This window comes from Procambarus clarkii, chromosome 48 (genome assembly GCF_040958095.1).
Source record: "Procambarus clarkii isolate CNS0578487 chromosome 48, FALCON_Pclarkii_2.0, whole genome shotgun sequence".
Taxonomy (NCBI): Eukaryota; Metazoa; Arthropoda; class Malacostraca; order Decapoda; family Cambaridae; genus Procambarus; species Procambarus clarkii.
Window position 1 is genome coordinate 20,876,302 of NC_091197.1, and position 24,282 is coordinate 20,900,583.

The window sequence follows — 24,282 nt, forward strand, 5'->3', positions numbered from 1 at the left end:
TGCTATGGGAAGCCCGGGCAAGGTGTCGCTAATCGGTTAACAGCCAAAGCTAACAATGGGTAGATGCTAACACTGAAAACCCCTGTGACGTGTACAATCACGGGGTCCTAGCAGAGGGCCACCAAACATTACCAGTGGAACTATAGCCACACTAGGCAGAGCCCCCACCGGGCAAATAAAAAAAAACAGCATTGAATGTAATGAAACGCCATTTTCTGGGTGAGACCTGTAGGCTCCCCGGTGCTTATCCAGGCTGATATGCTAATGTCAGACGTTGGCATCAGTCATGTGTATGGAGTTCTGTGGGCCTACCAGGGACCATGCGCCAGAACCTGGCCCCCCTCAGAGAGGCAAGGGGAGCAATGGCCTATAGAAACCCCCGTGTGGTTGGATGCATTCTATGTCTGCCATCGACCGGGTCAGGCACCCAGAAAGGTAAGCATCCCAAAACAAACTCCCTATTCTGGTGAAAATTGCTACCAAAAACCGAACAAATGGATAGAACTCCACTATCCCAAAAAGAAATGAGCAAACGAGCATGATGTCACACGTCGCCGCGCCGCTGTCTGCGCAGCTCCCCCTTCTCCGGGAGAGGGAAGGGGAAGCCCCAGACCCCCGCCCGGCTATCCACCCTTCAGTTCTGAGGCTGGATGCCAAAACACGTGAAAAAACGCCGACCAGGAGGAGAGAGGGATGCCAGGGAGTCTCTGGGTCTCGCCCAGAAAATGGCGTTTCATTACATTCAATGTTGGTTTTCTGGGGGGAGCCTCTTCGGCTCCCCGGAGCAAACTACCCACAGAGGGAAAGTAGAGGGACATTCCCGGGATGAGGTCGCTGCTCACTCCTCAACTCGAAGTCGAGACAACTGGATGCAACCGCCGACCCAAAGTGACACAGGCCCGACTAGGCCCAGGAACATTCACGAGATATCGGGCAGCCAGGACCCTGTTCGACCGCCAAAATCCCTGCTCCCGAATGTCAGCTCAGGACATGTTGCCAAAAACGGCAGCAAGAGCAGCGAACTTGGAATCGTCATGGGCACAGAGCTAGACAGCAGGCTGGCTAGCCTTAACAACCCTGCAGACGACCTAGGAGACCCGCACCCGCGAACAGGGAAGAAGAAAAACTGGATCAACCCAAAGCGCGTCCCTGGACACAGAAGCCATTGTGCGCAAATAACGGCCGAGGGCCGCAATCGGACACAATACATGATGCACCCCTGGCCCAACTAACCAAGCATCAACAACCGATGCTTGGTTGTCTCATTCTTTGCCAGAAAAGAAGGAGACGGCTGCAGATGAACAAACCTATCGCCACGACGGAAGGAGCAGAAAACCCCTGTGCTGAGGAAGAGCATGACACTCTCCGACTCGACCTCTAGAGGCTAATGCCAACAGAAAAAGAACCTCTGAGAACAATCCTGAACCGAAGGGGCCACAACAAACCATGGAGAAGAAAGAAAAGAGAGCACTCTGTCTAATGACCAGGATGGCTCAGGCAGCGCATGAGCAGGCCAGAGGTGAAACAACGCACGAGACAGCTTACAAAACAGCACAGACATAACATCAATACTGAAAGCAAGTTGAAGCTGCTCCGCCAGCGCCCCACGATACGAGGCGACAGTATGTGGCAAGACAACGGCCCCAAACCTCCACAAGAGAAGAACAAGACCATGCCAACAAATGCAGTTACCTAAGAAAGGACAGAAGGAAAAGGACCGCCAAAAAACCTCCACAGTGCTGCCAAGAAGAAGCATGCAGGTGGGACACCATCAACGAAGCCACCCGACCACTAAGAGAAGGTGAGATACTCGAGGCAGAACTGAACCAGCCCCGCCATTGGCCAATCGAGCCTAGGAAGAGGCGGAGCCACGGGAAGATCTCAGGTGCGACCACTGAGCATAAAAGGAAGATGAGGAACGAAGAAGGCAAGTAGCAAACGGGAATGAAAGGGACACGACCAAAATCACATAGAGCCGTTGGTCATGTCCCAACAAGCCACGCCAACAACACACAGTTGTTTGACATGTCCCAACACAAGACTAAAAGGAAAAAGTGCAAAGGTATACCACCAGACCAGTACCCAAACTAAGGAGTACGAGCTACAAGGATATGATCACCACATTCAAGATTCTCAAAGGAATTGATAGGGTAGAGAAAGACCGACTATGGGACTCCAGGGGCACATGCACCAGGGTACACCAGTAGAATGAGAGCCCAAATGAACCAGAGACATTGGAAAGAAGTATTGCAGTGTCAGAGCAGTAGACAAAATGGAATGCATGAGGAAGCGATGTGGTGGAGGCTGACACCACACGCAGCTTCAAGTGTAGATATGATAAGAGCCCAGTAGGCTCAGGAACCTGCACATTATTCGATTGACAGGTGAGAAGCGGGACCAAAAAGCCAGAGCTCAACTCCCACAAACAAAACTAGGGAAGTACAACAAAGTAAGTACAGAGAATCCAATGTATATGGAATGGCTAAGCCAGGCACTGCAAGACGGGCAAGGAATGAGTGACCCAGGTAAGACCACAAAAAACGGGGCCGTGAACCCCCCTCGCAATAATTAACCTAGACGAACAAGGAAGGCCCCAGAAAGAAGAACAGAAGGGCCAAACAAAACACCACAACCAATCCCCAACACGCATCTACAGTATGAAAACTGCAACAAATGTCACCCCATAACATCCTAACACAGTAACATTTACCCCATAACATACACCCCCCCCCCATTGTACCTCGTAACCTGGTGGAGGTGGGGCCCCTTGCTGGACATGGGTTGGACATGCATAAGAGTAGGACTGGATGGGTATAATAGGAGCTGCCTCGTATGGCCCAATAGGCCTGCTGCAGTCACCTGTGTAATGATTTGTTCTTATATATGTATCCAAAAACCATGAACCAGCGCCTGGCCGAAAGAGATGCCAGACCGCATAGACTCACCTGCAGAACGTAGGCACAAACGTGCCACGACACAACGTAGCCAAGAAGATTCCAGGAGCACCGTCAATGGAAGAAGGCAAAGCCGCACATGAAGGAGAAGAGTAGGGTAGAGGTGAAGGAGGCGCCCCACACACATACAAGTATTTTTCCATACACCCAGGGAAAACCCGGCGTCCTCCCCATAGCAGCGATCCAGAACACCCCCAGTAGCTAAGGGCATGGACTGGAGAATTGAGTGGAGCGAGAGGCGAAGCACCCAAGAGAAAAGGACACAGAACACCAGCACTCGTGCACATCACCCATATCAAAAACTACCACAGCGCATGCGCAGGACAGGAGCTCCGAACCGCACAACCTGTTCAGCGGGAAGGCGCCAACTAGATATATTAAAAGAAAATGAGCAGTGCCGAGACAAAGTATGGAGAGAAGATACCACAAAAGAACGAAACAACCGAAAACCGAGAAGAAGCACGGAGGACCAACAAGCCCTAGAAAGGACCGGAAGGAAGCCACACCAGAAGACGACAGATGTTAAAATATTACAGGAAGAAGCAAAAACCTTCCCTAACCTTCGAGAACATATTGAAGCAAGCATAAAGCACGAAGGCACATAAAGGCACAGTCGAGAACCCCGAGAAGATGGGAACATATCAGTGAAGGCTTGTCCCAAGAAGGGTGGAGACACGGAGAAAAGTACCCACCGACAGGACAGAACCGAACCCGGGGAGGGTCCGACGCCCAACAACTCGTACAGAGAGGGAGGAAGAAAAAGCCCCAGTCCTTGTAACCGCAAGCCCCGCCCAGAGGGTAGAAAAACCCCGGCCGGGTCCAATGGGACCCAAGGCCCCCCCAAGTCAGCCCCTCACCAGCCCCAGTGCCAAGCTGTCCCCCCAATGCCTCAGCCTCACAAGAAAAAGCAGGGGCAGCCGGACAAGTACTAAGGAAGGGAGCCCACTGGCAGACTCATACAACATGGCTGGAGGAACAGGCTCGAATGCCTCCATCGCTACCCCAGAAGGGGAATTTCTGAAGACCACCGAAGCCCCACCCCGACCCCGAACCCACAGATGGGAAGGATCCGGATGCAGGAAGGAAGAGGGAGACCAGACTAGACAACAACAGGGGAAAAACAAGGGGACGCAGAGGGAAATAAGACTGAAGCAACCAACACCCGTAAGCCCCATCACACCAACCAAAATGGGGCAGCCTCAGGGCTTCTGGGAAGCAAACAACCTGGCGCGTTGCCACCACCTAAACGCAATGTGCAACACCCGTGCTGCCTGTACCCGCATAGCCTGCATAAGACTGGGTAACCGAGTCACAAACAAGCAACAAAACCTGTAGGACTCTGGGCCGAAGGTGCCACCGACCCCACAGGCAGCAGACGGAGGCAAAGACAGAGAGAGTCACCTTGAGACAAGGGGACAGAGCAACCCTCGAACTTTCACGAAGCGAGGGGGGGACTCTGGGGTCACATCCATCGGACCAACGCATCCCCTTGGGGATTCCCAGGGTCCTGAGACGGAACTCATGCTCAGGGAAGCCCAGGCAGGGTACTGCTAACTAGCGCCCAAATCTACCAAACAACCTTCTAAGAACTGAACCCCTGGGACGTGTACACTCACGGGGACTTAGCAGGGGGAACCACCGGAAGAAGGAAGAGTACTCAGTACACAGGGGGCAAGAACCAAGGCAGACCCCCCCTCCCCACCGGGCAGACAAACAAAAAGAAAAAGAAAACCCTGCAAGAGGAAACGTACAAAGGCGGAACAGAGCCGGCCGGTATGATTGGTGAAAACAAGCTGCACAATACCCAGTGCCCCTACCAGTGCAACCTGCCCCTCACCCTAAGGTGAACAAGGAAGACAGAACACCCCAGCACACAAAGGGTGGCCGAAAACCAAGCAGTAAACGGCCTAGCAGAGGCAGAACCCAAGGAACTTGGGGAAGGTGGCCCCAAACCCCGAGGGCAGTACTTACTGGGCACCTAGGGAAGGAAACTCTAGGCACATGCAGTCGGAACACTGGAGAATCACTCCTGGGTCATGCACCACCTAGAAGACAGTCACCACACACTAGGTAGTGTTGAAACAACCACTGGAGCCGGAGCACACAACCGTTGCCTATAGCATCAGCCTCAGAACTGAAGGGTGGATAGCCGGGCTGGGATCTGGGGCTCCCCTTCCCCCTCCCGGGGAGGCGGGAGCTGCGCAGACAGCGGCGACATGTGACGTCATGCTCGTTTGCTCGTTGCTTTTTCGGGAGTACTATCCACTTGTTCTGTTTTTGGTAGCAATTTTCAGCTAAATAGGGGACGCTTACCTTTCTGGGTGCCTGACCCAGTCGATGGCAGACACAGAATGCTTCCAACCACACGGGGGTTTCTATCGGCCATTGCTCCCCGTGCCTTTCTGAGGTAGGGGCCAGGTTCTGGAACGTGGTCCCCGGTAGGCCCACAAAACTCCATACACATGACTGATGCCAAAGTCTGACATTAGCATATCAGCCTGGATTAGCTCTAGGGAGCCGAAAGGGCTCGCCCCAGAAAACAAAAGAAAACCCCCCACAAAAGTACACCGTCCCCAGTGGCAACAGGAACCGGTCGCCGAATAGGTAGCAGGTCACGCAACACTTTGACGCCCTAACCAGCACAATACCAGTCCCTACCCAAGGCCAAACAAAGGCCCCCAAGCCCCAGCTGGCCCCACGGGCAAGGCAAATGTCGAGCAGCAAAAACCTCTATAGGAATGGTTCCCGAACGCCCCAGGGAAGATAACCCTGTCACGCAAGGGCAGTTCTCACAGAGCGCTTAGGGAATGAATCCCCCTACGCACATGCAGCCCCGGTACTGATGAGGAACACCTGGCCACCGCACAACACAACACATGGACCACAGGGGGGTTTTCCAGTGCCATTGCTCCCTGAAACCTCTCTGAAGGGGCCAGAGGTTCTGGCTCATAGTACTTGGTAGGTCTGAACTCCATAGCTAATGTCCCGGTCTAATATAACATACATTAGCTCAATAAGCTCCAGGGAGCAGTAGGGGCTCCCCTCAGAAATGTGGAAAATGCAGTTATACCGAAGAAAATCTTGGGAAGCAATTTGAGTTAACAGTCACACACAGATGTAAAGTAATGAGCACTTGAGTATCAAAGTTTTAGGTCTTGAGAGTTAGTGAAAGACTTGTGCAAGGACAAGAATCAATTGGAAACAAATTGCAATGCCATGGAAGAGGGAAAATAAACTTTAAAAAATAGCTTTGGAAGAAGTTAAAGCAAATTTAAACATAAATGACTACGATAGGTTAGGTAAGCAAATTCAACAGGAGAAACAGCTTTTGTCAGCACAGATGGAGGAAGTTACACAGGAACTAGAACAGTGCAAGAAAGATATGCAACTCACCTATGCACAAGTGGCCAAGGAGAAGGAGAAAATAGAAGAAGCAGTAAAGGAAGTCAAACACTGCAACAACCAAGATAAAACAAACATTAGGTTGGAAGTGAGAAAAGAACTGGCATCTAACCCGAAGTTGGTGCAAAACACAGTTGATCGAAGTAAGTCCCTGATCATTTTTGGTTGGAAAGAAAAGGAGATAATATCTAGGTCAGAAAGAGCTGTAGAAGAAGAGAAAGTAGTAGATAAAATTGTTGGCCTCGTGGAAGGTCTTACTACCATAGAGAATGTCTGCGACTACAGGAGGATTGGAAAGTACGTAAAAGGGAAAGATCGACCTTTGAGGATCACCCTAAACGGTGCCAAACAGATGGAAGAGATACTAAAGAATGCTAGAAAATTAGAAAGTGATGAGGAAGGGAAAGTATGGTCGTTAAGACGAGATCTTTCAAAGGAAGTCAGAGAGAAGCTAAAACTGAACCTCGTCGAGGCAAAACGTCTAAATGAGAGCAGGAATGAAGAAGAAATCAATTCTTTTTTCTACAGTGATAGGGGTAGGCAAACCAGTAAAATGGAACAAAAAGGCAAACTAACAAAATCACAAGATAAAAGGGGGTAGTGAAGAATAAGGAGAGGGGAACAAGTTCCTGAAAATTGCATACATCAACATAGATGGAGTGAGATCAAAGATACTGGAGTTAAGAGATGTAATATAGCTGCAGACACCAGACATTGTTGCACTCAGTGAGACAAAACTTGAAGATGATATTTTAAATGAGGTCATATTCCCAAATGGCTACTCAGTCTAGAGATGGGACAGAAAAAATATGAAAGGCTGTGGCATGGCTGTGCTGGTGAAAGAACACCTAAAGGTAAATGAAATAATGATTGCCAATCCACGAGAAGTAAACATAATAACACTAGAGATCTGCAATCTGGATGATAAACTAACGATCATAAATGCATATAGTCCACTGCCATGCAACACATGGTCAAAGGAAGAGCTGGATAATAAACGAGATGGTCTTATAACAATAATGAGTGAGATTATAGCGAGATCTGATAAAGATGGATCACGTTTGTTGGTAGTCGGCGACATCAACTTGAAATCCATAAACTGGGAAGCATATGAAGCTAGAACAGAGGATATTTGGACTTGTACATTCGCAATCCTCATCCTGGACACATTCATGTTTCAACATGTTAAACAAGCTATGAGGATAAGGGAAGGGGATGTTCCCTCCATGCTGGATTTGATATTTATCAGGAAAAAGGGAGAGATATTTGACATTCAGTACCTCCCTCCCTTAGGAAAAAGTGACCATGTCTTTTTGGGAATAAAGTATGCAATGCGTTATAATCTGGAAGAAAATGTGGTTGAAGCAGTTGAAAAGTCTGATTTACGGAGAGGTCATTATGGGGAACTCAGACATTTCTTTAAGGAACTTGACTGGAAAGACTTGCTGTTAGGACATGAAGTAAACGAGATGTATGTCAAGTTTTGTGAAATATATGATAAAGGCACAAAAAAATTTATACCAAATCTGAGATGCATAATTAGGAAAAAGGATTGATTCGATAGAAATTGCGAGAGGGCCAGAGACCAAAAGACACAAAAATGCAATCAATATAGCAAGAGGCCAAACTCCCAAACATACCAGCAATACAAAGATGCAAGAAACAACTACGCGGCAGTGAGGAGAGAGGCAGAAAGAAATTTTGAAAAAGGGATTGCGGACAAATGTAAAACTGAACCAGGTCTACCTATAAATTCATAACAACAAATTGCAGGTAAAGGATAATATTCAGAGGTTGAAAATAGGAAACAGATTCACGGAAAATGAAAAGGAAATGTGTGAAACATTAAAAGAAAAGTTTCAAAGTGTGTTTGTACAAAATAAAATCTTCAGGGAACCAGACACGATAAGAATTCCAGAGAACAACATAGAGCACATAGAGGTGTCTAGAGACAAAGTGGAAGAAATGCTCAAGCAGCTAAGTAAGAACAAAGCAGTTGGTCCAGATGGAGTTTCACCATGGGTTCTGAGAGAATGTGCATCTGAGCTCAGCATTCCACTTCAACTGATTTTTCAGGCATCCCTGTGTACAGAAGTTGTAGCTGATGAGGGGAAAAGCCTTTTTGCCTTTTTGTAAGGCTAACATAGTTCCAATCTACAAAAGTGGCAGCAGGGAAGACCCCATCAATAGACCTGAATCATTGACAAGTGTAATAGTCAAAATATTGTAAAAAATAATTAAAACTAAATGGGTAGAATACCTGGAGAAAAACGATATAATATCAGACAGACAGTATGGTTTTCGATCAGGAAGATCCTGTGTAACGAATTTACTCAGTTTCTATGATCAAGCCACAGAGATTTTACAAGAAAGAGATGGTTGGGTTGACTGCATCTATCTGGACCTAAAAAAAGCTTTTGACAGAGTTCAACATAAGAGGTTGTTCTGGAAATTGGAACATATTGGAAGGATGACAGGTAAGCTTCTAGCATAGATGAAAAATTTCCTGATAGAAAAATGAGGGCAGTGATCAGAGGCAATGTATCGGATTGGAGGAATATCACAAGTGGAGTACCACAGGGTTCAGTTATTGCTACGGAAATGTTCATTGTCTACATAAACGATCTAACAGATGAAATAAAGAATTATATGAACATGTTTACTGATGATGCTAAGATAATAGGGAAAATAAGAAACCCAGATGATTGTCATGCCCTTCAAAAAGACCTGGGCAAAATAAGTATATGGAGCATCACTTGGCAGATGGAATTTAATGTGAATAAATGCCATGTTATGGAATGAGGAATTGGAGAACATAGACCCCACACAATCTATACTATACATTATGTGAGAAATCTTTAAAGAATTCTGACAAAGAAAGGGATCTAGGGGTGGTTCTAGATAGAAAGCTATCACCTGAGGACCACATAAAGAACGTTGTGCAAAGAGCCTATGCCACACTTTCTAACTTCAGAATTGTTTTTAAATACATGGATCGAGAAATACTAAAGAAATTGTTCACGACTTTTGTTAGACCAAAGCTGGAATATGAAGCGGTTGTGTGGTGCCATATCTTAAGAAGCACATCAACAAACTGGAAAGGTGCGAAGACATGCCACGTAAGTGGCTGCCAGATCTGAAGGACAAGAGCTACGAGGAGAGGTTTGAGGCATTAAATATGCAAAAACTAGATGATAGAAGAAAAAGATGCGATATGATCACTACATACAAAGTAGTAACAGGAATCGATAAAATTGATTGGGAAGAATTCCTGAGACCCGGAACTTCAAGAACAAGAGGTCACAGATTTAAATTAATCAAACAAAGCTGCCGGAGAAATATAAGAAAATTAAATTTTGTCTTCGGAGTGAAAGATGGTTAGAACAAGTTAGGTGAGAAGGTGGTGGAGGCCAAAACCGTCAGTAATTTGAAAGCGTTATATGACAAAGAGTGCTGGGGAGACGGGACACCACGAGCGTAGCTCTCATCCTGTAACTACACTTAGGTAATTACAGATGACCTCTTGGAGATGTGTGACAGATTTGCCTTAAATCAGCAAGTAGTAGAACAACCTGGAAAGAAAACACCTTAGATCTTATTTAAAAAAAATGACGTGCTGAATAGGGACATAATGATTACAAATGCACATGTTGGTCAGATGATAAGCTAATTGAAGTTTAGACATGCCTGGGCAATAGCCAGTACCAGGCAATAGTCAAATCCAAGAAGAGAATTTAGCAAATTCAATTACAATAACAAACAGATTAACTGTGTACAAATAAACCAAGCCTTCACAGAAATATGCTGGGAAAGACAGCTAGATAATGCAAACCTAAACCAGTACCTTGAGAAAATAAGCACATGAGCACTAGAAATATGTGTAAGTCACATACCACTAAGGAGAAAGAGAAAAAATGCAAACTGGAGCAAGAATGGTGCTAGGAAACCTTCTATAGGTGATACAAATTGCAGAACCCCATAAACCCCCCCACTCTTGAACGACAAACAAGGATATGTAGAGACACAAACGATTAAGCTAAAGTTGCAAGAAGCCTATAAAATCAAGGAGAGGCAAAGAGAGCAAAAGGCCATAAATGAAACATAGAAGTATCTAAAATATTTTTCTCCTATGCAAAATCTAGAAAAAACTACATTCTGCATTAGGCCTTTGTGCAAGACTGATGGAACCTTCACAGATGACAGCAAAGAAATTAGTGAAATCTTGACGTTACAGTATGATTTTGTTTTCAATAAACCCCTGAACACACTGCAGGTAAGTGTTCCAAACTAATATTTTATGAATGTGACACCACCATCGAACCATACTTCAGAAGTTACCCTAAGCCCACTCGACTTTGAAGTAGCCATACACAGCATGCCCCATGAACTCACCACCAGGCTCGGACTCTTGGAATTCTATATTTATCAAGAATTGTAAAAAGCCACTATCACAGGCTCTAGACATCTTTTGGAGACGGAGACTGAGCCTTGATATTGGTGTTATCTCTGACATGATTAAAACAGGCAGATATTGTGCCATTTCACAAAGGATGGGGAGGTAGTCATAACATGACATTTATACACATTGAATTAATTCCATCTGCCACATATCACTCCAAGCACTAATTTTATCTAGATTAATTTGAAGGGCATGACAATCGTCTGCATCTCCTGTCTTCCCTAGTAGCTTAGCATCAGCAGAAAACATGTTCATATAACTCCGTATTCCTTCTGGTAGATTGTTTATATAGACAACGAACATTACTGGTGCAAGAACTGAACCCTGTGGTTCTCCACTAATAACACTCCTCCAGTCGGATACATTGTCTCTGATTACCGCCCTCATCTGTCTGCTAGAAAATTGGTCATCCATGTCAGAAGTCTCCCTGTCACTCCTCCAGCATGTTCCATTTTCAGAACAGCCTCTTGTGTGGGACTCTGTCAAAAGTCTTGTTTAGGTCCAGTTAGTAGTCAACCCAACCACCTCTTTCCTGTAGTATCTCTGTGGCTCTATCAAAAGAACTATAAAGATAGTGTAAAAATAGTGCAGTATCTTTAGTGACTGAAATGTATATACAAAATATGGACTTGTATAAAAATTGTTTGATCCTATTGGTATATTAAAAGACATAATACAAATTACAACAACCTAGCTTAAGTTTTCTAGCCCTAAATAAGCAATCCTAGATCTAATACATGCAATTTTAGGCCTAATATAAAATATATACACTATACAATATATACTGTACTAGACCAATGAGAGGTTAGGTTAGATTGCTACCTTTTTTCTGAAGTTCCCTACAAAATACAGCAGCACAAAATTTGGACATTTTATGAAGAAGCACAACCATTTGGTAAAATTTTAAAATATGTAGAGTATATGAAAACTAATGTTTGGGAAAATATGAATTGTTTTGTCAAGAACAGACAAGTAGAAACTAAGAGAAATACAAAATGTGAAAATAACATGTAAAAGTAAAATGTGAGACAATGAAGCACCTATGAACCACCAGCTGGCACGGTCACTCTTGTGTATGACAGCTGGTCCCCCTCATCATATTTTACACAAAGGACAAAGAACAAACCCAACTTTTGTTTCCTACCTCAAAGTTGATGTGAGAGCCTAATATCCTAAAACGAACACCTGTAACAACGTGCTCTCCAGGTGCAGTAAGACGGTCCAAGTCTATGCTACGATCCTCGTATGATAATTTCTTGTAATGTGTGCCTTCTACATATGCAGTGCTGTCGGAAGTCAGATTATTATTATTATTCACAATAACACAGATTTGCAAAGAGAGAGAGAATGTGAACATGTAAAAATAAAGTAGTAATTTGCATTAACATAATGGTATAATTGAATTATAATTTCTAACCACCTCATTCTTATCTCTAGACATAACAATTTATTTTAGCATTAACCTTTCATGTACTTCCTTCAATTATATTTTATATACTCCAGCCTATTCTAATAACACACAAGCATTATAGACACTGACTCTTGATTATCTTAAATTATTATTATCTATTACTGGTGTATACTGTACTTATCTGTATATGCCTCATTGTGCTTGCAAGGCTTTGATGAAAAGTCATGTCCTTATACTGTACAATAGTGCATTATTTTTCTACAATTATATTTATTAATAAATTGGAAAATTCCGTTTTCAGCTTCCTAATACTTTCTTTTTCTTCCACTGCTGGCAGTTTTTACCTATTCAGTTAGCGTGCACACATTATAGGGCAGGGAAGGGTCGCAAAGGTCAAATGTTTTCAGAAAAAGGTTTGCATAAAATCAAGTAGAGCTAGTGGCCGATTAATTAAAATTGTGCAGTAATATTGCTACTTATCTTGGCCACTTTTCCCATAACTTCAAAAGTTCCATATTGGTAAACTTTAGAGGTAGACAGTAATAAAGTGCTGTAGTTGCCTGGAATAGCAGACAACTGTTTTAACCATTCAGCTGCATGACACAACCAGGGATGTTCTTATTAATTATCAGTAAGCTGTACACAATGGTCAGGGATATTTTGAAGTACCGCATAACAATTAAAACTCCCGTGGGTATATAGTGCTCGCATCTGCTTCTTCAAGCCTCTACTAAACAGACGCCATCTTGGAATAAATCGTAGGCACCTTTCCTAAATGTGAGAGCCTCTAATACTGAGTAATTATCTAAGTGTAGTTACTGGATGAGAGCTATGCTCGTGTGTCCCATCATCCCAGCACTCTTTGTCATGTGAAGCTTTGAAACTACAGTACTCATGGTTTTAGCCTCCACCCTCTTCTTACTTAACTTGTTCCAACTGTCTACCATTCTGTTTGCAAAAGTGAATTTACTTAATACAGTATATGTATTTCTTCGGCAGTTTTGTTTAATTATCTTAAATCTCTTGTTCTTGAAGTTCCAAGTCTCAGGAATTCTTCCCTATCACTAACATGTTGATACATAAATATCTCCAGGATAAGGTTTATGAATCTACCAGTCCAACAGTCCTATGTTCTTGCTTTGTAGGCCTACCAGTCTATGGATTTCAAGTTGAAATCACTGAGTACCAATAGTTGTGATTTGTCTTTATCTGCTTATAATCTCTCATGATTGTTATGAGGCCCTCTTGTATGTCGTCCAGCTCCTCCTTTGTCCATTTGTTGCATGCTGGTGGACAGTAGGCCTTTGTGATTATCAGTTTATCATCTTGATTCCAAATCTCCTGTGCTATTATGTTAACTTCTTGTGGATTGGCAATCATCATTTCATTTACTTTTAGGTATTCATTCACCAGCATGGCAACACCTACACCTTTCCCAAGTTTACTGTCCTGTCTCCATGTTGAGTAGCCCCTTTGGAAATACGACCTCTTTAAAAATATCACCTTCAAATTTTGTCACAAGAAAGTTTGCAGAGAAGTTTAGTGGGGGAACGAAGTAGCACTGAACGAAGCTACTGGCAAACTGACTTCTCTGTTACATGTGTTTACATTTACGTGCCGAGCAAATGTTCGATTACCAAGTCTATTTATTCTGGAATAAAATGTTCGAGTGCCGAATTGTTTGAGTTCTGAGCAGTTTGAGTACCAAGCTTCTCTGTTCTGTAACTAATTATTTATTGATAATAGTACCATAGAAAATCTTGACTGTGATAAAGACTATGTACAAGGTTCAGATATCAGTGAACCTAATGCTGGTTACGATGTTCACAGCACAAGGCAGACATCCACAGCATACAGCTGTGGTTTGGTGCATCTACACATCATGAAATGGGACCTCATGTTTCTTTAGAAAACTAACTTGTGGAAAATTATTCATATTCAGGATTTAGTGACCAGGATTCTGATGATACTGTAGTAGGGTTGTGACTAAAGTTAGCATGCACATCAGGAGGCACTTTATTTTGTCAGGTGCTAATGACAACTGACTAGCGTGTGTCACTATGCTGGGCTTGGATTATGATATTACCACACATGTTAGAACTGCTTAGTGGTTCATAATGGTGCATAAAAATGTACAGTTATATATAACATGTGTACACAGTGTAATAACAGCAAAACCAGCATGCCTTATTGTTCTAAGAATATAATAATAATAATAATTACACAAATGTGCATACATATGACTGCACATTTCATATGTATGAAATGTGCAGTCATTGAATGAAGAATTGAATGCAGAATCATTCATATGCAGAAGCATATGAATGCTTCTGATGATAAATCAGAAGCTGAAAGCAGAGAAGTTTAGTCTTGGGTCTTGCATCCCAACTGTCCCTTGTGGATAGTTGCCCCTCGATAGAATCCTTGGTGAATCCAATTCCTTTAAAACCGTTTGCGCTTTTGATCTCATATTGGCATCCTAACTGATAAAGTGCTTTTTGAATATCTAGCTGCATAGATGGTGCTACATAGTCTCCCTGACTTTGTGCCTTCTTTTGATAATTACTTAAACAAAAGACATTTATAAACAACAGCTGGTTTTTCAGTACATATGAAGTTACAAATTAAAGTAGATGAGAATAAGAAAAATAACAGCTTATAGCCCAGTTGAGAGTGTCGGTCTCACAAACGTGGGGTTCGCGGTTTGAGACCCATACAGCTCAGGTGATTGGAACATACAATGCTTTATGATATATAGGAACAACAATACTGTATTTAGTAATGACAAATATGAGATAATTATAAGTACTGTAATCTTCATAATATCAACAAAACATAGGTTGACATATAGGGTGAGAAAAGGTTAGGAATTTTTTTTATATGAAGTTGATAAGGTGGTTCATAGTTTCTTGTTAAATTAAACTGGACAAGAGAAGTAAAATTTTTAATCTCATCTAGGATGTCATTCAACAGTTTAGGACCTTTGATTTGCAAGCATTTTTGCTTTGGATAAGTCACACCCTTGGAATATAAAAAAAAACAGCGTTGAATGTAATGAAACGCCATTTTCTGGGCTAGTCCTAGAGGCTCCCCGGAGCTATCCAGGCTGAATGGATATGTATATATTTCTGGCACCGGTCAATGCATGGAGTTATTGCCTACCGGGAACCATGAGCCAGAACCTGGGGCCCCCTCTAGAGAGGTACGAGGAGCAATGGTCCATAGAGACTTCCCCTGTGGTTGGGAGCATTCTATGTCTGCCATCGACCAAGACAGGTACCCAGAAAGGTAGGCACCCCAAAACAAACCCCCTATTCAGGTAAAATTATTGTGAACGAAGGCTGAACAGGTGGACAGAACTCCCCAAACAAAAATTAGCAAACTTGCATGACATCATGTCGCTGTGCCACTGTCTGCGCAATCCACCCTCCCTGGGAATGGGAAGGGGGTGTGAGGGGATGGTTCACCAGCTCACTTACATTATGCCTGTGGAGGCCAGTACACTTGTTAAGTGCACTTGTTAAGTGCGCGGACTTAAGTTTGGTAACTAGCAACCAAAACATCTAGTGTTTGGGCTCATGTGAGAGCCCCAGTCATCAGCATTCCAGAAATGTTACCCTGGCCAGGGTAGCACGTCTGTGGACAGAGATATGCCAATAGCATCATTTCATTGTATGGCTTGGAGCGAGACTCAAGTTTGCGCGGGAACAGCTAGGCCGCATGGTGGGTGAGCTGTGGGCCTCCTGCGACAGCCACTTGACTCGTCGTCATGGCAACAGCCGCCATCTTACCAAACATCTTGAGCCGCCATGTTGGTCGGGCATCTTGAAGTTGCCCTAGGGGCCATGCTACACCGTCGCTGATTGGTTGAGAGGGATAGGCCACTGTGTGCCTTCCTCTCATTGGTTATTTCGAGGAGGACGCAGGAATCGCCGGCGTTTCTCCCTCCAGCATCATTCTGCTCCAGTCACCACCATAACCTGACGTCTCTCTCTTGCCTATTCGGCCCAATTTGGCAAGACTACGTCGTGGTGACTGCCGCCTCCACCAAGACCACCAGATGCACAGTCAGAATCCAGCTGGAGTCATCGTCGAGGGGTAGAAAGATTGGAAACGAGTGAAAAAGTTTTGGGACGTGGGTAACTTGCATACAAGCAGTAACAGACTCGTGGATCCCCATACCAGTGATTATAGACGTTCAAATTCCTGTTAGTACTCTGTAACAGTCGATGGGAACGGGGAAATTCGTGCCAAGTGTTCAGGGGCAGTTTTCTCATAGAAATTCGTGGGAGGGGTGGGGGAGGTCTCCGTTTAAGCCTACTACCCACCACCTATGCCACCTACAGCCACCTACCACCGCTGTGAGCCAGCCACCTGCCGCAGGGTGCCTGATTGTATGGTAGGACGTTTGTATGAGTGTGTAAGCAGGCCGAATAAATGAATAAGTACCTATGTGTGTATTTCTGGTGATAATAGTCTCTAAAGTCTGAATTCGAAGACAGGTGTTCCGTCGCATTGTCACTAACAGCACCTATAGAGGTGAAGTGAAGTGTGGAGGAGATAATCACCCCTTTGTTGTCATCTTGTCCGTCCAGAGGGACTTACGTCTTGTGTACGCAGACGTACAGTGTGTGTGGTGACCACCGGCCAGGTTGTTGTTGTTGTTGAGTTAGGGGCGACGACGATCGTGGGATCGGATGCACCCCGGCGTACCCGTGAAGGGTGAATCGCAAAGCCAGGAAAGGCGAAATGCCTAGCCAAAACGCGAAACGAGTGACGCCAAGCACTAAAAACTAATATGCCACATGGCAAAGCAGCGCACAAAGGGAGAGGCAGAAGCACATAATAGAACAGGGCAAACAAACAGCCAGAAGGGCACACAGCATGTCATAGAGCAAATACACAGGAAATCAGAGCACATACTTGCCCGGGAACCGTACATTAAACGCTTCCCAGAACACCCATTTCAAAGGGTCCCGTCCATCCACCGGGGACGCCATAACATCCGGAACCGGGGCAACAAACACCTGCAAACTGGGGACCCAGATGGTAGTACTCAGGAGGCGAGAAGTCGCTACTCGCCCCCACAGAAAGGGAACTTGCCCACCATGAAAGCACTCCGGTCCGTCAGACAGCAGTAACTCAGCATTCTTCGACCAGTGATCCGGCGGCATCACAGACGCCGGCAACACGTCCCCCAGGGCCCCAATGCGCACCCGCACCACAGGGGTACCCACGGCCACGGGCACACCACCAGACGACAGCAGGGAACCCGGACGGCGCGCATCCTTCCTTAACGTCACCACCAGGCTACGCCCAGCACTAGAGTCCACACCATCCCTGGCAGCGGAAGCCACCACCCCCCACTGGCAGCGGAAGCCACCACCCCCCACTGTGGAGAGTCCCCCGGCAGAGAAAGAACCGAAGGCACGTCTGAGACACAGGCACCAGCACCGGCAGGCACATGGACCTCCGCCACCACGAACCGCGGAGACATCGACACATCCATATCCACACTGTCAATACCCGAAGACCCGCAGTCACTGAAGTCACCAACGTCGGCCCAGGAAGAAGACGAACGCCGGGAACGTTTGGGCACCGGCCGGACATCGTCAGAGCCGGTAAGTGACCCAGAAACACGGGTACCACGAGCCGAAGGAACCGACGCCAGAACGGCAGCAGCTTCTACCACAGGGGGAACCGGGCCACACACAGCAGGAGGCTCCGCAGCCACCCCAGCACTAAGCACATCCGGGACCTGAGTCACGGACTCAGGGCCAGGCGCAGCATCAGAAGACGAGGGAGAAGACAGCGACGTCACACAGGGGGCTCCAGGAAGGCCCACGGGAGCAGCTGGAACAGCGACAGGATCAGGCAGACCAACCGACGGGACTTCAAGAACCGGAGGAGGGACGGCAACAACAGGAGGAATGGCAGGTGCCGCTGGGGAAGCTGCAGCAGCAAATGGGACGCGCACCACCTCATCAACATCACCAGAGACTGCCTCCAGAGGGAGCGGCAGGAAATCCTCGTCGCGGAGCAAGTTGATAGGAGCAGCAGGGCCTCAGAGCACCCGGCAGCCTGATGCCCCAACAGGCCACACCGGAAACAGGTATGAGGCTGCCGGGCATAATACACCCGGAAGTAGTATCCCATAAGCCGGACAGAAGAAGGTATATCCGACCGCAGGCGCATCCCCAACTTGCGAATGTTTGTACGCCTCCCAGCATACCGCCCCGAGGAGAGCGTGTTCACCCGCTCGCTGACAACAGTACCAAACCCCCCGAATTAACGCCGGAGGAGGTCATCAGGGAATTCCAGGGGCGCACCATGGATACTGACCACTGCGGTTCGAAATCTCCACAAAGCCGGCATCGTCTGGCAACGACAACGTATGCCCCCTGTACCAACGGAGGAAGTCCCAGTACTCATTCTCCCCACGAACTTAATAACAACCCGATGGGCCGTAACTAGCTCCACACCGTAAACAGCTTCCACCGGGACACAAAGCATGTCACACATCATCATCTCGATGGTCGGATAACCAGCCTTACAAGTGAACTCCAGGCCCACGGAGTTCACACGCTGAACAGGAGGAAGATGGACCCCATGTCAGAACTGCCATGTCAACGCAGCCAGGCAGGCAACAAAACTGGTAGGGCAGGGACGCCCACACCACCTGGTGACCAAAACAGCAAACAACTCCAACAGCCTCGGAGGGTCGGTAAACGTCCTCACTCCACGGCCGCTAGCAGTCGACTCCGCCGGCCAGGTTTAACGTTCCTGAGGTCTCTCCGCTCCTGGCTAGTGTTTACGTTGGGTGATTGCTTGTTTGCCCTGCTCGTGGTGGTTTGCCACTGACAGGGTGACGTTTGCCTTAACCATCGGGACGTCTCGCCCTCCAATGAAGAGCTCGGACGTTGTCGGCTGGTCTTGTCTTTACGGTGCCGGTGGACCATCCAATGGTTGGTGTCGCTCTGGTGGACGTGCTGCATGTGCAGCTGTCTGACCTGGTGGGCGTCCAGCTGCTTCAGGGCCACCGTGCTGTGGTCAAGTTCTGCCTCCAGGCTGCCTTTCAGGCGTTTCTCGAGCGATGTGAGGGGCGTGTTTACCCTCTCCCTGATACTGCTGGCTCGGTTAAGGTGGTGAATCTTAGTGTCACCTTGACGTCTGTGACGGTGCATGGTGCCCCCTTCGAATTTCAGGACGACTTTTTAACCTGTTTCGACCGCTTTGGGACAGTGTTAAGTGTTCATTGGAACAAGGTCGTTGCCGGGCACTGTGTTGGTATGCTTGACGGTTCCCGCACCCTGACGATGTCGCTGAGGTGTAGTGTCCCGTCGTCGATGTCCATGTTGGGATACACGCTCCAGTGCCTGTACCGGGGTCAACCGCGCACCTGTTATCGGTGTGGTCACGAGGGTCATCTGGCTGCAGCGTGCGACGTGGGAGCAACTGGTCGGGTGCATGTTCTTTGTGCTGAGGATTTTCCGCCCCTGTTGCGTTCGGACGGTTCTGAGGACGGTGTGGGTGCTGTGCCTGAGGCGCATGATTGCCTGTCTGCTGCCCCGCCTGTTGAGGCGAGTTCTACGGCCTGTCGACACGTTGGGTGACTGCTGTGGCCCCTGGGGTTGTTGAGTCGGTTTGTGTGGGTGTCGGGCCGTCGCCTGCCCTGTGTATAGTGAAGGGTGTCCCGGTGGAGGTCCATGTCCCACCCTGCCTGTGGATGTGATACCGGCTTCCGGGGACGCGGGTTCTGCTGTTTTGGAGGGGGTGATTCAGCAAGGTGAGGTGCCTGCCGTGTCTGTGTGTGTTGACGACTGTAGTTCTGCTCTTTCCATCCCTTTGCAGAAGCGTGCGTGTCGGTGTTCTGAGGCTGTTTCCGTGGATGATGTAGACAGTGTGGGTGATGTGGCCTCTGTGGACTCTTTGGACGGTGCGTGTGTGGATGTGAAGATGGTGGCTGTGCCTGCGGCGGGGCCTGCTGAGAGTGGTGTGGTGCAGCCTGTCTCAAAGCATTCGCGGCGGGCTCGGAGTGTGTCTCCCCTTCGTGGTGTGCCTTGGGAGGAGTTGGGGGAGTATGGTGATCTGGCACCCCCCGCCAAGGATGATGGTGCTGTGAGGGGCTCCGTAGTTGCTACCTGTGTCCCCCCTCCTGCGTCACCTGCTGTTGGATCTCCACAGTGGGGGGTTGTCCCTGATGATTGGGACCTCGTCGTGATGTTGTGGAAAGATGTGCGCCGGGGGCCTTCAGCTCCTGTGCCCTGTGGTGGGGTTGATGCCGCGCCTGCATCCCCTGCGGTTCCCCCTCCTTCATTGCTCCAGTCTTGGGGAAGCCTAGTCCCAGTTGCTGGGGTCGTGCCCTGCGGGGGTCCAGTGTTGGGCCCTTATCGGGATGCCCGGGTGCTTCCGGTCCCGTGGTGCTCGTCCGCTGTCTGGGTGTCACGGGTGAAAGAGTTTGTGTACAGGGTGCCGAATAAGATGTCTCAGCCGAGGCCACCACCTGGTGGCCAGGTGCCCAATGACACGTGGGTGATTTGGGAGGCGTACTGCTTGCGCTTTCCGATATACAAGTTCCCGGAAAAGTATTAGTTCACGTCTGCTCAGCTGCCGTTGTGACCTCGTCGCCCCGCCCTACAGTGCGGGGAGTCTCCCTCTAACGTCCCCCTCTGTTTTCGTCGCCACTCCTCTCTCTACGTCCCGTCACATCTAACACTTTTGAATTGCTTCTCCTCCTTAACGTCAACACGTCTCCCTACATTTGTCCTGGTGCAGTCATCGTGAGGGTAAACCCTTCATGCAAACTGCACCTATTCTCGAGAAGAAGACTGTGTGTGTGCGTGGGTACACACGGGAACAGAGTATACATAGATTAGCCAAGTACTGAGAGGATGTCCATGTAATATTTATATTCCATTCAGGTAATTCAATCATTTTTGATCGTTAGTGGGACGGAGTGATATTATTCCATGTGTAATCTTGCAGGTGTGGAATTCCAGTACTGAGCGCTCAGGTTAGTGTTGGTGTGTAACGTCAGTGATCCTGGCAATGATTATTGTGGAGTGATACCAGAGTGTGGTGTTAATTTCTTGTTTTGTTCCCAGGGTTGTGACAAGTGTAATTTATTTGTGGTTGCAGTATTAACGTAATTTTGGTAGAATTTGGTGAGTGACGAGGCTGTTGGTGAGTGACAGCCGTCGCTCTGTCGAGTAACTTAATTCTCGGGAGTGTTTATCGGCCTGCGGGATCGATAAATCACTCACCCATGTGATTTAGGAATGCGAGACCTTCTTAGTGTTCCCATTAACGTTTGATAGATGTAGGCTACATGTGTCAGCAGTAATTATATATATATTGTGACGGTAACGCGTTGGTGTTTGGCTGTTCAAAGCTAGGGGTATGGCCTCGTCACATATTAACAAAAAAAAATAGAAAATCTGGAACTTCATCTGTGGTAAGGTAAGGAGAAGACACACAAAACACAAGTAAATTTTAACAATGAAATTTTAATTACGTTAAAGAAATTAAAACATGAATAAAATGGACATACAAATTCGTATAATAAAATCAATCAATCAAAGTAATAAGAATAATCAAATGGCAAAATGAAAAGTTACGTTAAGACAAGTGAGCAAATAACAAGTTTATGGCAAACAAAGTAAATAGGTGTCGGAATATTGGCTTCAAGCTATCACTTCTCTTAGTACACGTAAGCCTGGGGATTAGTCTACCAACGAGACGTGTTAACTTGTCGAAAGCACGGAATATTCTGAAGACTGAGGTCGTGGCAGCCCCAGACATCAAGTAGTATGGTGGGTGGAATGCATTTGCAGCTGGACCCCGCAGCCAATCAGCGACGAGCAGGCGACAAGACAGGTAGTTTGGCGGTTTGAGGTGGAGCAGGTGTTCCTGGCTGCATACGTTTTGCTCTCTGGCAAACCTTGGAGATGTTGTTGTCGTTGTTGGACATTTCTTCCATAGTAGTTTTATATATTTGTAGCGACGTATTTTTGGAGGGAAGAGCAGGCTCAATCTCTTGAAGGAGATTATCGTCACAATATGATCGTAGTGTCACGGTGCCTAGTGTTATTGTGTTATTTACTGAGGTGACTGCAATGTGTGGACCTGTGTTCTAAGGGGTTATTTAGGGCGCACTGTTGGTCATTTGCAACAGTAAGTAAGTGTTGTGCAGTATTCTAATACTTGGAAATTAGAGTACTTGCCGTGTGTGTTATTGCAAAGGGGTTGTCATTGATGGTGATTGTTGTAAGTGTTGAGCAATCACCGTATGTGATTGCAGTTCAGTAAAGTCATTGTGGGGCAGTGTTCTAGAGGGTTCATGTCCTGTATGTTATTTTACTAGGTTCTGCAGTATTGTCATTGCAACCGGATTGTAACATAAATCACTGTGATTTGTTAGTTGATTTACCATTGTCGTGGGTGAATTCGGCTGTAGACGAGTACTTGGTTTTATATTCTCCTGTTTATCTGGTAGGACATCGATGTCCAGTATTCAGTAAGCTATTGCGAGGTAATTAATATAACGTAACCAAGGGAACGCCCATTGCTTTAAGAGAATTTGTTCTTTGACAATTTGAGTAACGTAGAATACGTTTGGGTTAATTTACTTTCCTGCAAGCAGCTACGGAAGTCTCAGGGAGCCAAGCCATCAGCCAGATAAGAATTAGAGTATTGTCTGTCGTAATTAACGGTCAGTGGGCCAAGTAATTGACGTGTTTCAGGAAGTCAAAGTAATTAACCTCGATCCTTATTTGATCGACTCACACGAAGGCTCCATTGTTCCATTAATGTAACATCGTTATTTATCTGTCCGGAAGTACCGGCACTTGATTGACTCGTGGGAGGAGTAACATCATTTTAGAATAACGTAAACGTGGTGCCTAATTACTGTTGTTAGCCACCTGAATTGGTCTGAGTATGGAAGGCTCGGACGGAATTTATACCTTAATGTAAATTGCTGAGCCAGTGTGAAAGGTTGCTTATTTAATTGTTTAATTATTGATTTGGAGGGTAGTAATTAATTACTCTAAAGGTAATCACGAGTGATTACCGTTCTCTTAGCACTTTGGGCATTGTAAATCAGAGTTTACCATCGTTGAGTGATTGTAACCGATAATGTAAATTAACGTAACTAGTAAAGAGATTAATCAGCTGTCTAGAAGTACAGGGATTAATGGGATAATCTCACTGAATGCTCGACGGGTAGCGTGTTGTGTAATTTCCGCGTTACTAGTGACAGTTGTAAGAGTTATTAAATTACCGTAAATGATATTTTGTTAACGTAAATCAAATTGTTATTGATTGTTGATCGTCGATGTGGGACGGAGTGTTAACGTAAAGATTAATTTGAGGAAGGGTTGCTGGAGTTGCCAGTGAACCCGTCAGTCATTGATGTCATTGAAAGGCTACTGATTTGATTGCATTGCAACCGCTATTGCAGGTGTAGACTGCACAGAGACGTAGAACAGTAGGAGGTTACTGGAGACGTGTTTCAGAACCCACTGTGTCATTTGTTGTAATTGTGATTATAGATCTGTTAATCCTTGTTTCTTGTTGATTCCTCTGTGTTCATGCTTATGTTCGAGTTAGTTCATTATGCAGTCTGAGGGGCTGGTGTCTAGCTGTCATTGATAGTGTCACAGGAAGGATTTCGAGTAACGTCATTGATATTTCTTTTGTTTTGTTGTAGTAGTTAGTATTTTATTGAATAAACTAAGTTGTTATGTTGAACACTGTCTTTTCCTTACACCCCACACATTATAATTGTTATGCAAGTGATTCTTCACACTCGACTAATAAAATTGAGATGGATTCAGAGTTTTGGACCAAATATATGGCACCACTCAATAAATTATTGTTGTGAGAGCCCTGGACCTACTCTTAAGATTCGCTTCGGCGAATTGCGAAGGTCAGTGACCAACTGGAGGAGATTTCAATTCTTATTGGGGTCTCGGCGTTTGCTCGCGCCTAGTCAATTGTTCAAATCTGGTCCCAGAGTGAGGAATGAGCTGCTTACTACACTGGTGTGTTAGCTA

The 24,282-nt window shown here is 46.2% G+C and overlaps 1 protein-coding gene across 3 annotated transcripts in view; it reads right to left on the reverse strand.

Annotated features, from left to right (window-relative positions):
- The window catches only part of LOC123764809 (uncharacterized), a 430,287-nt gene that overhangs the window by 29,836 nt on the left and 376,169 nt on the right, over positions 1-24,282 (reverse strand). For all 3 annotated transcript variants that reach the window (XM_069302648.1, XM_045752985.2, XM_045752984.2), the window contains one exon: positions 11,960-12,101. In XM_069302648.1, coding sequence (XP_069158749.1) covers positions 11,960-12,101 — 142 coding nt within the window. The remainder of the gene's footprint in view (positions 1-11,959; positions 12,102-24,282) is intronic.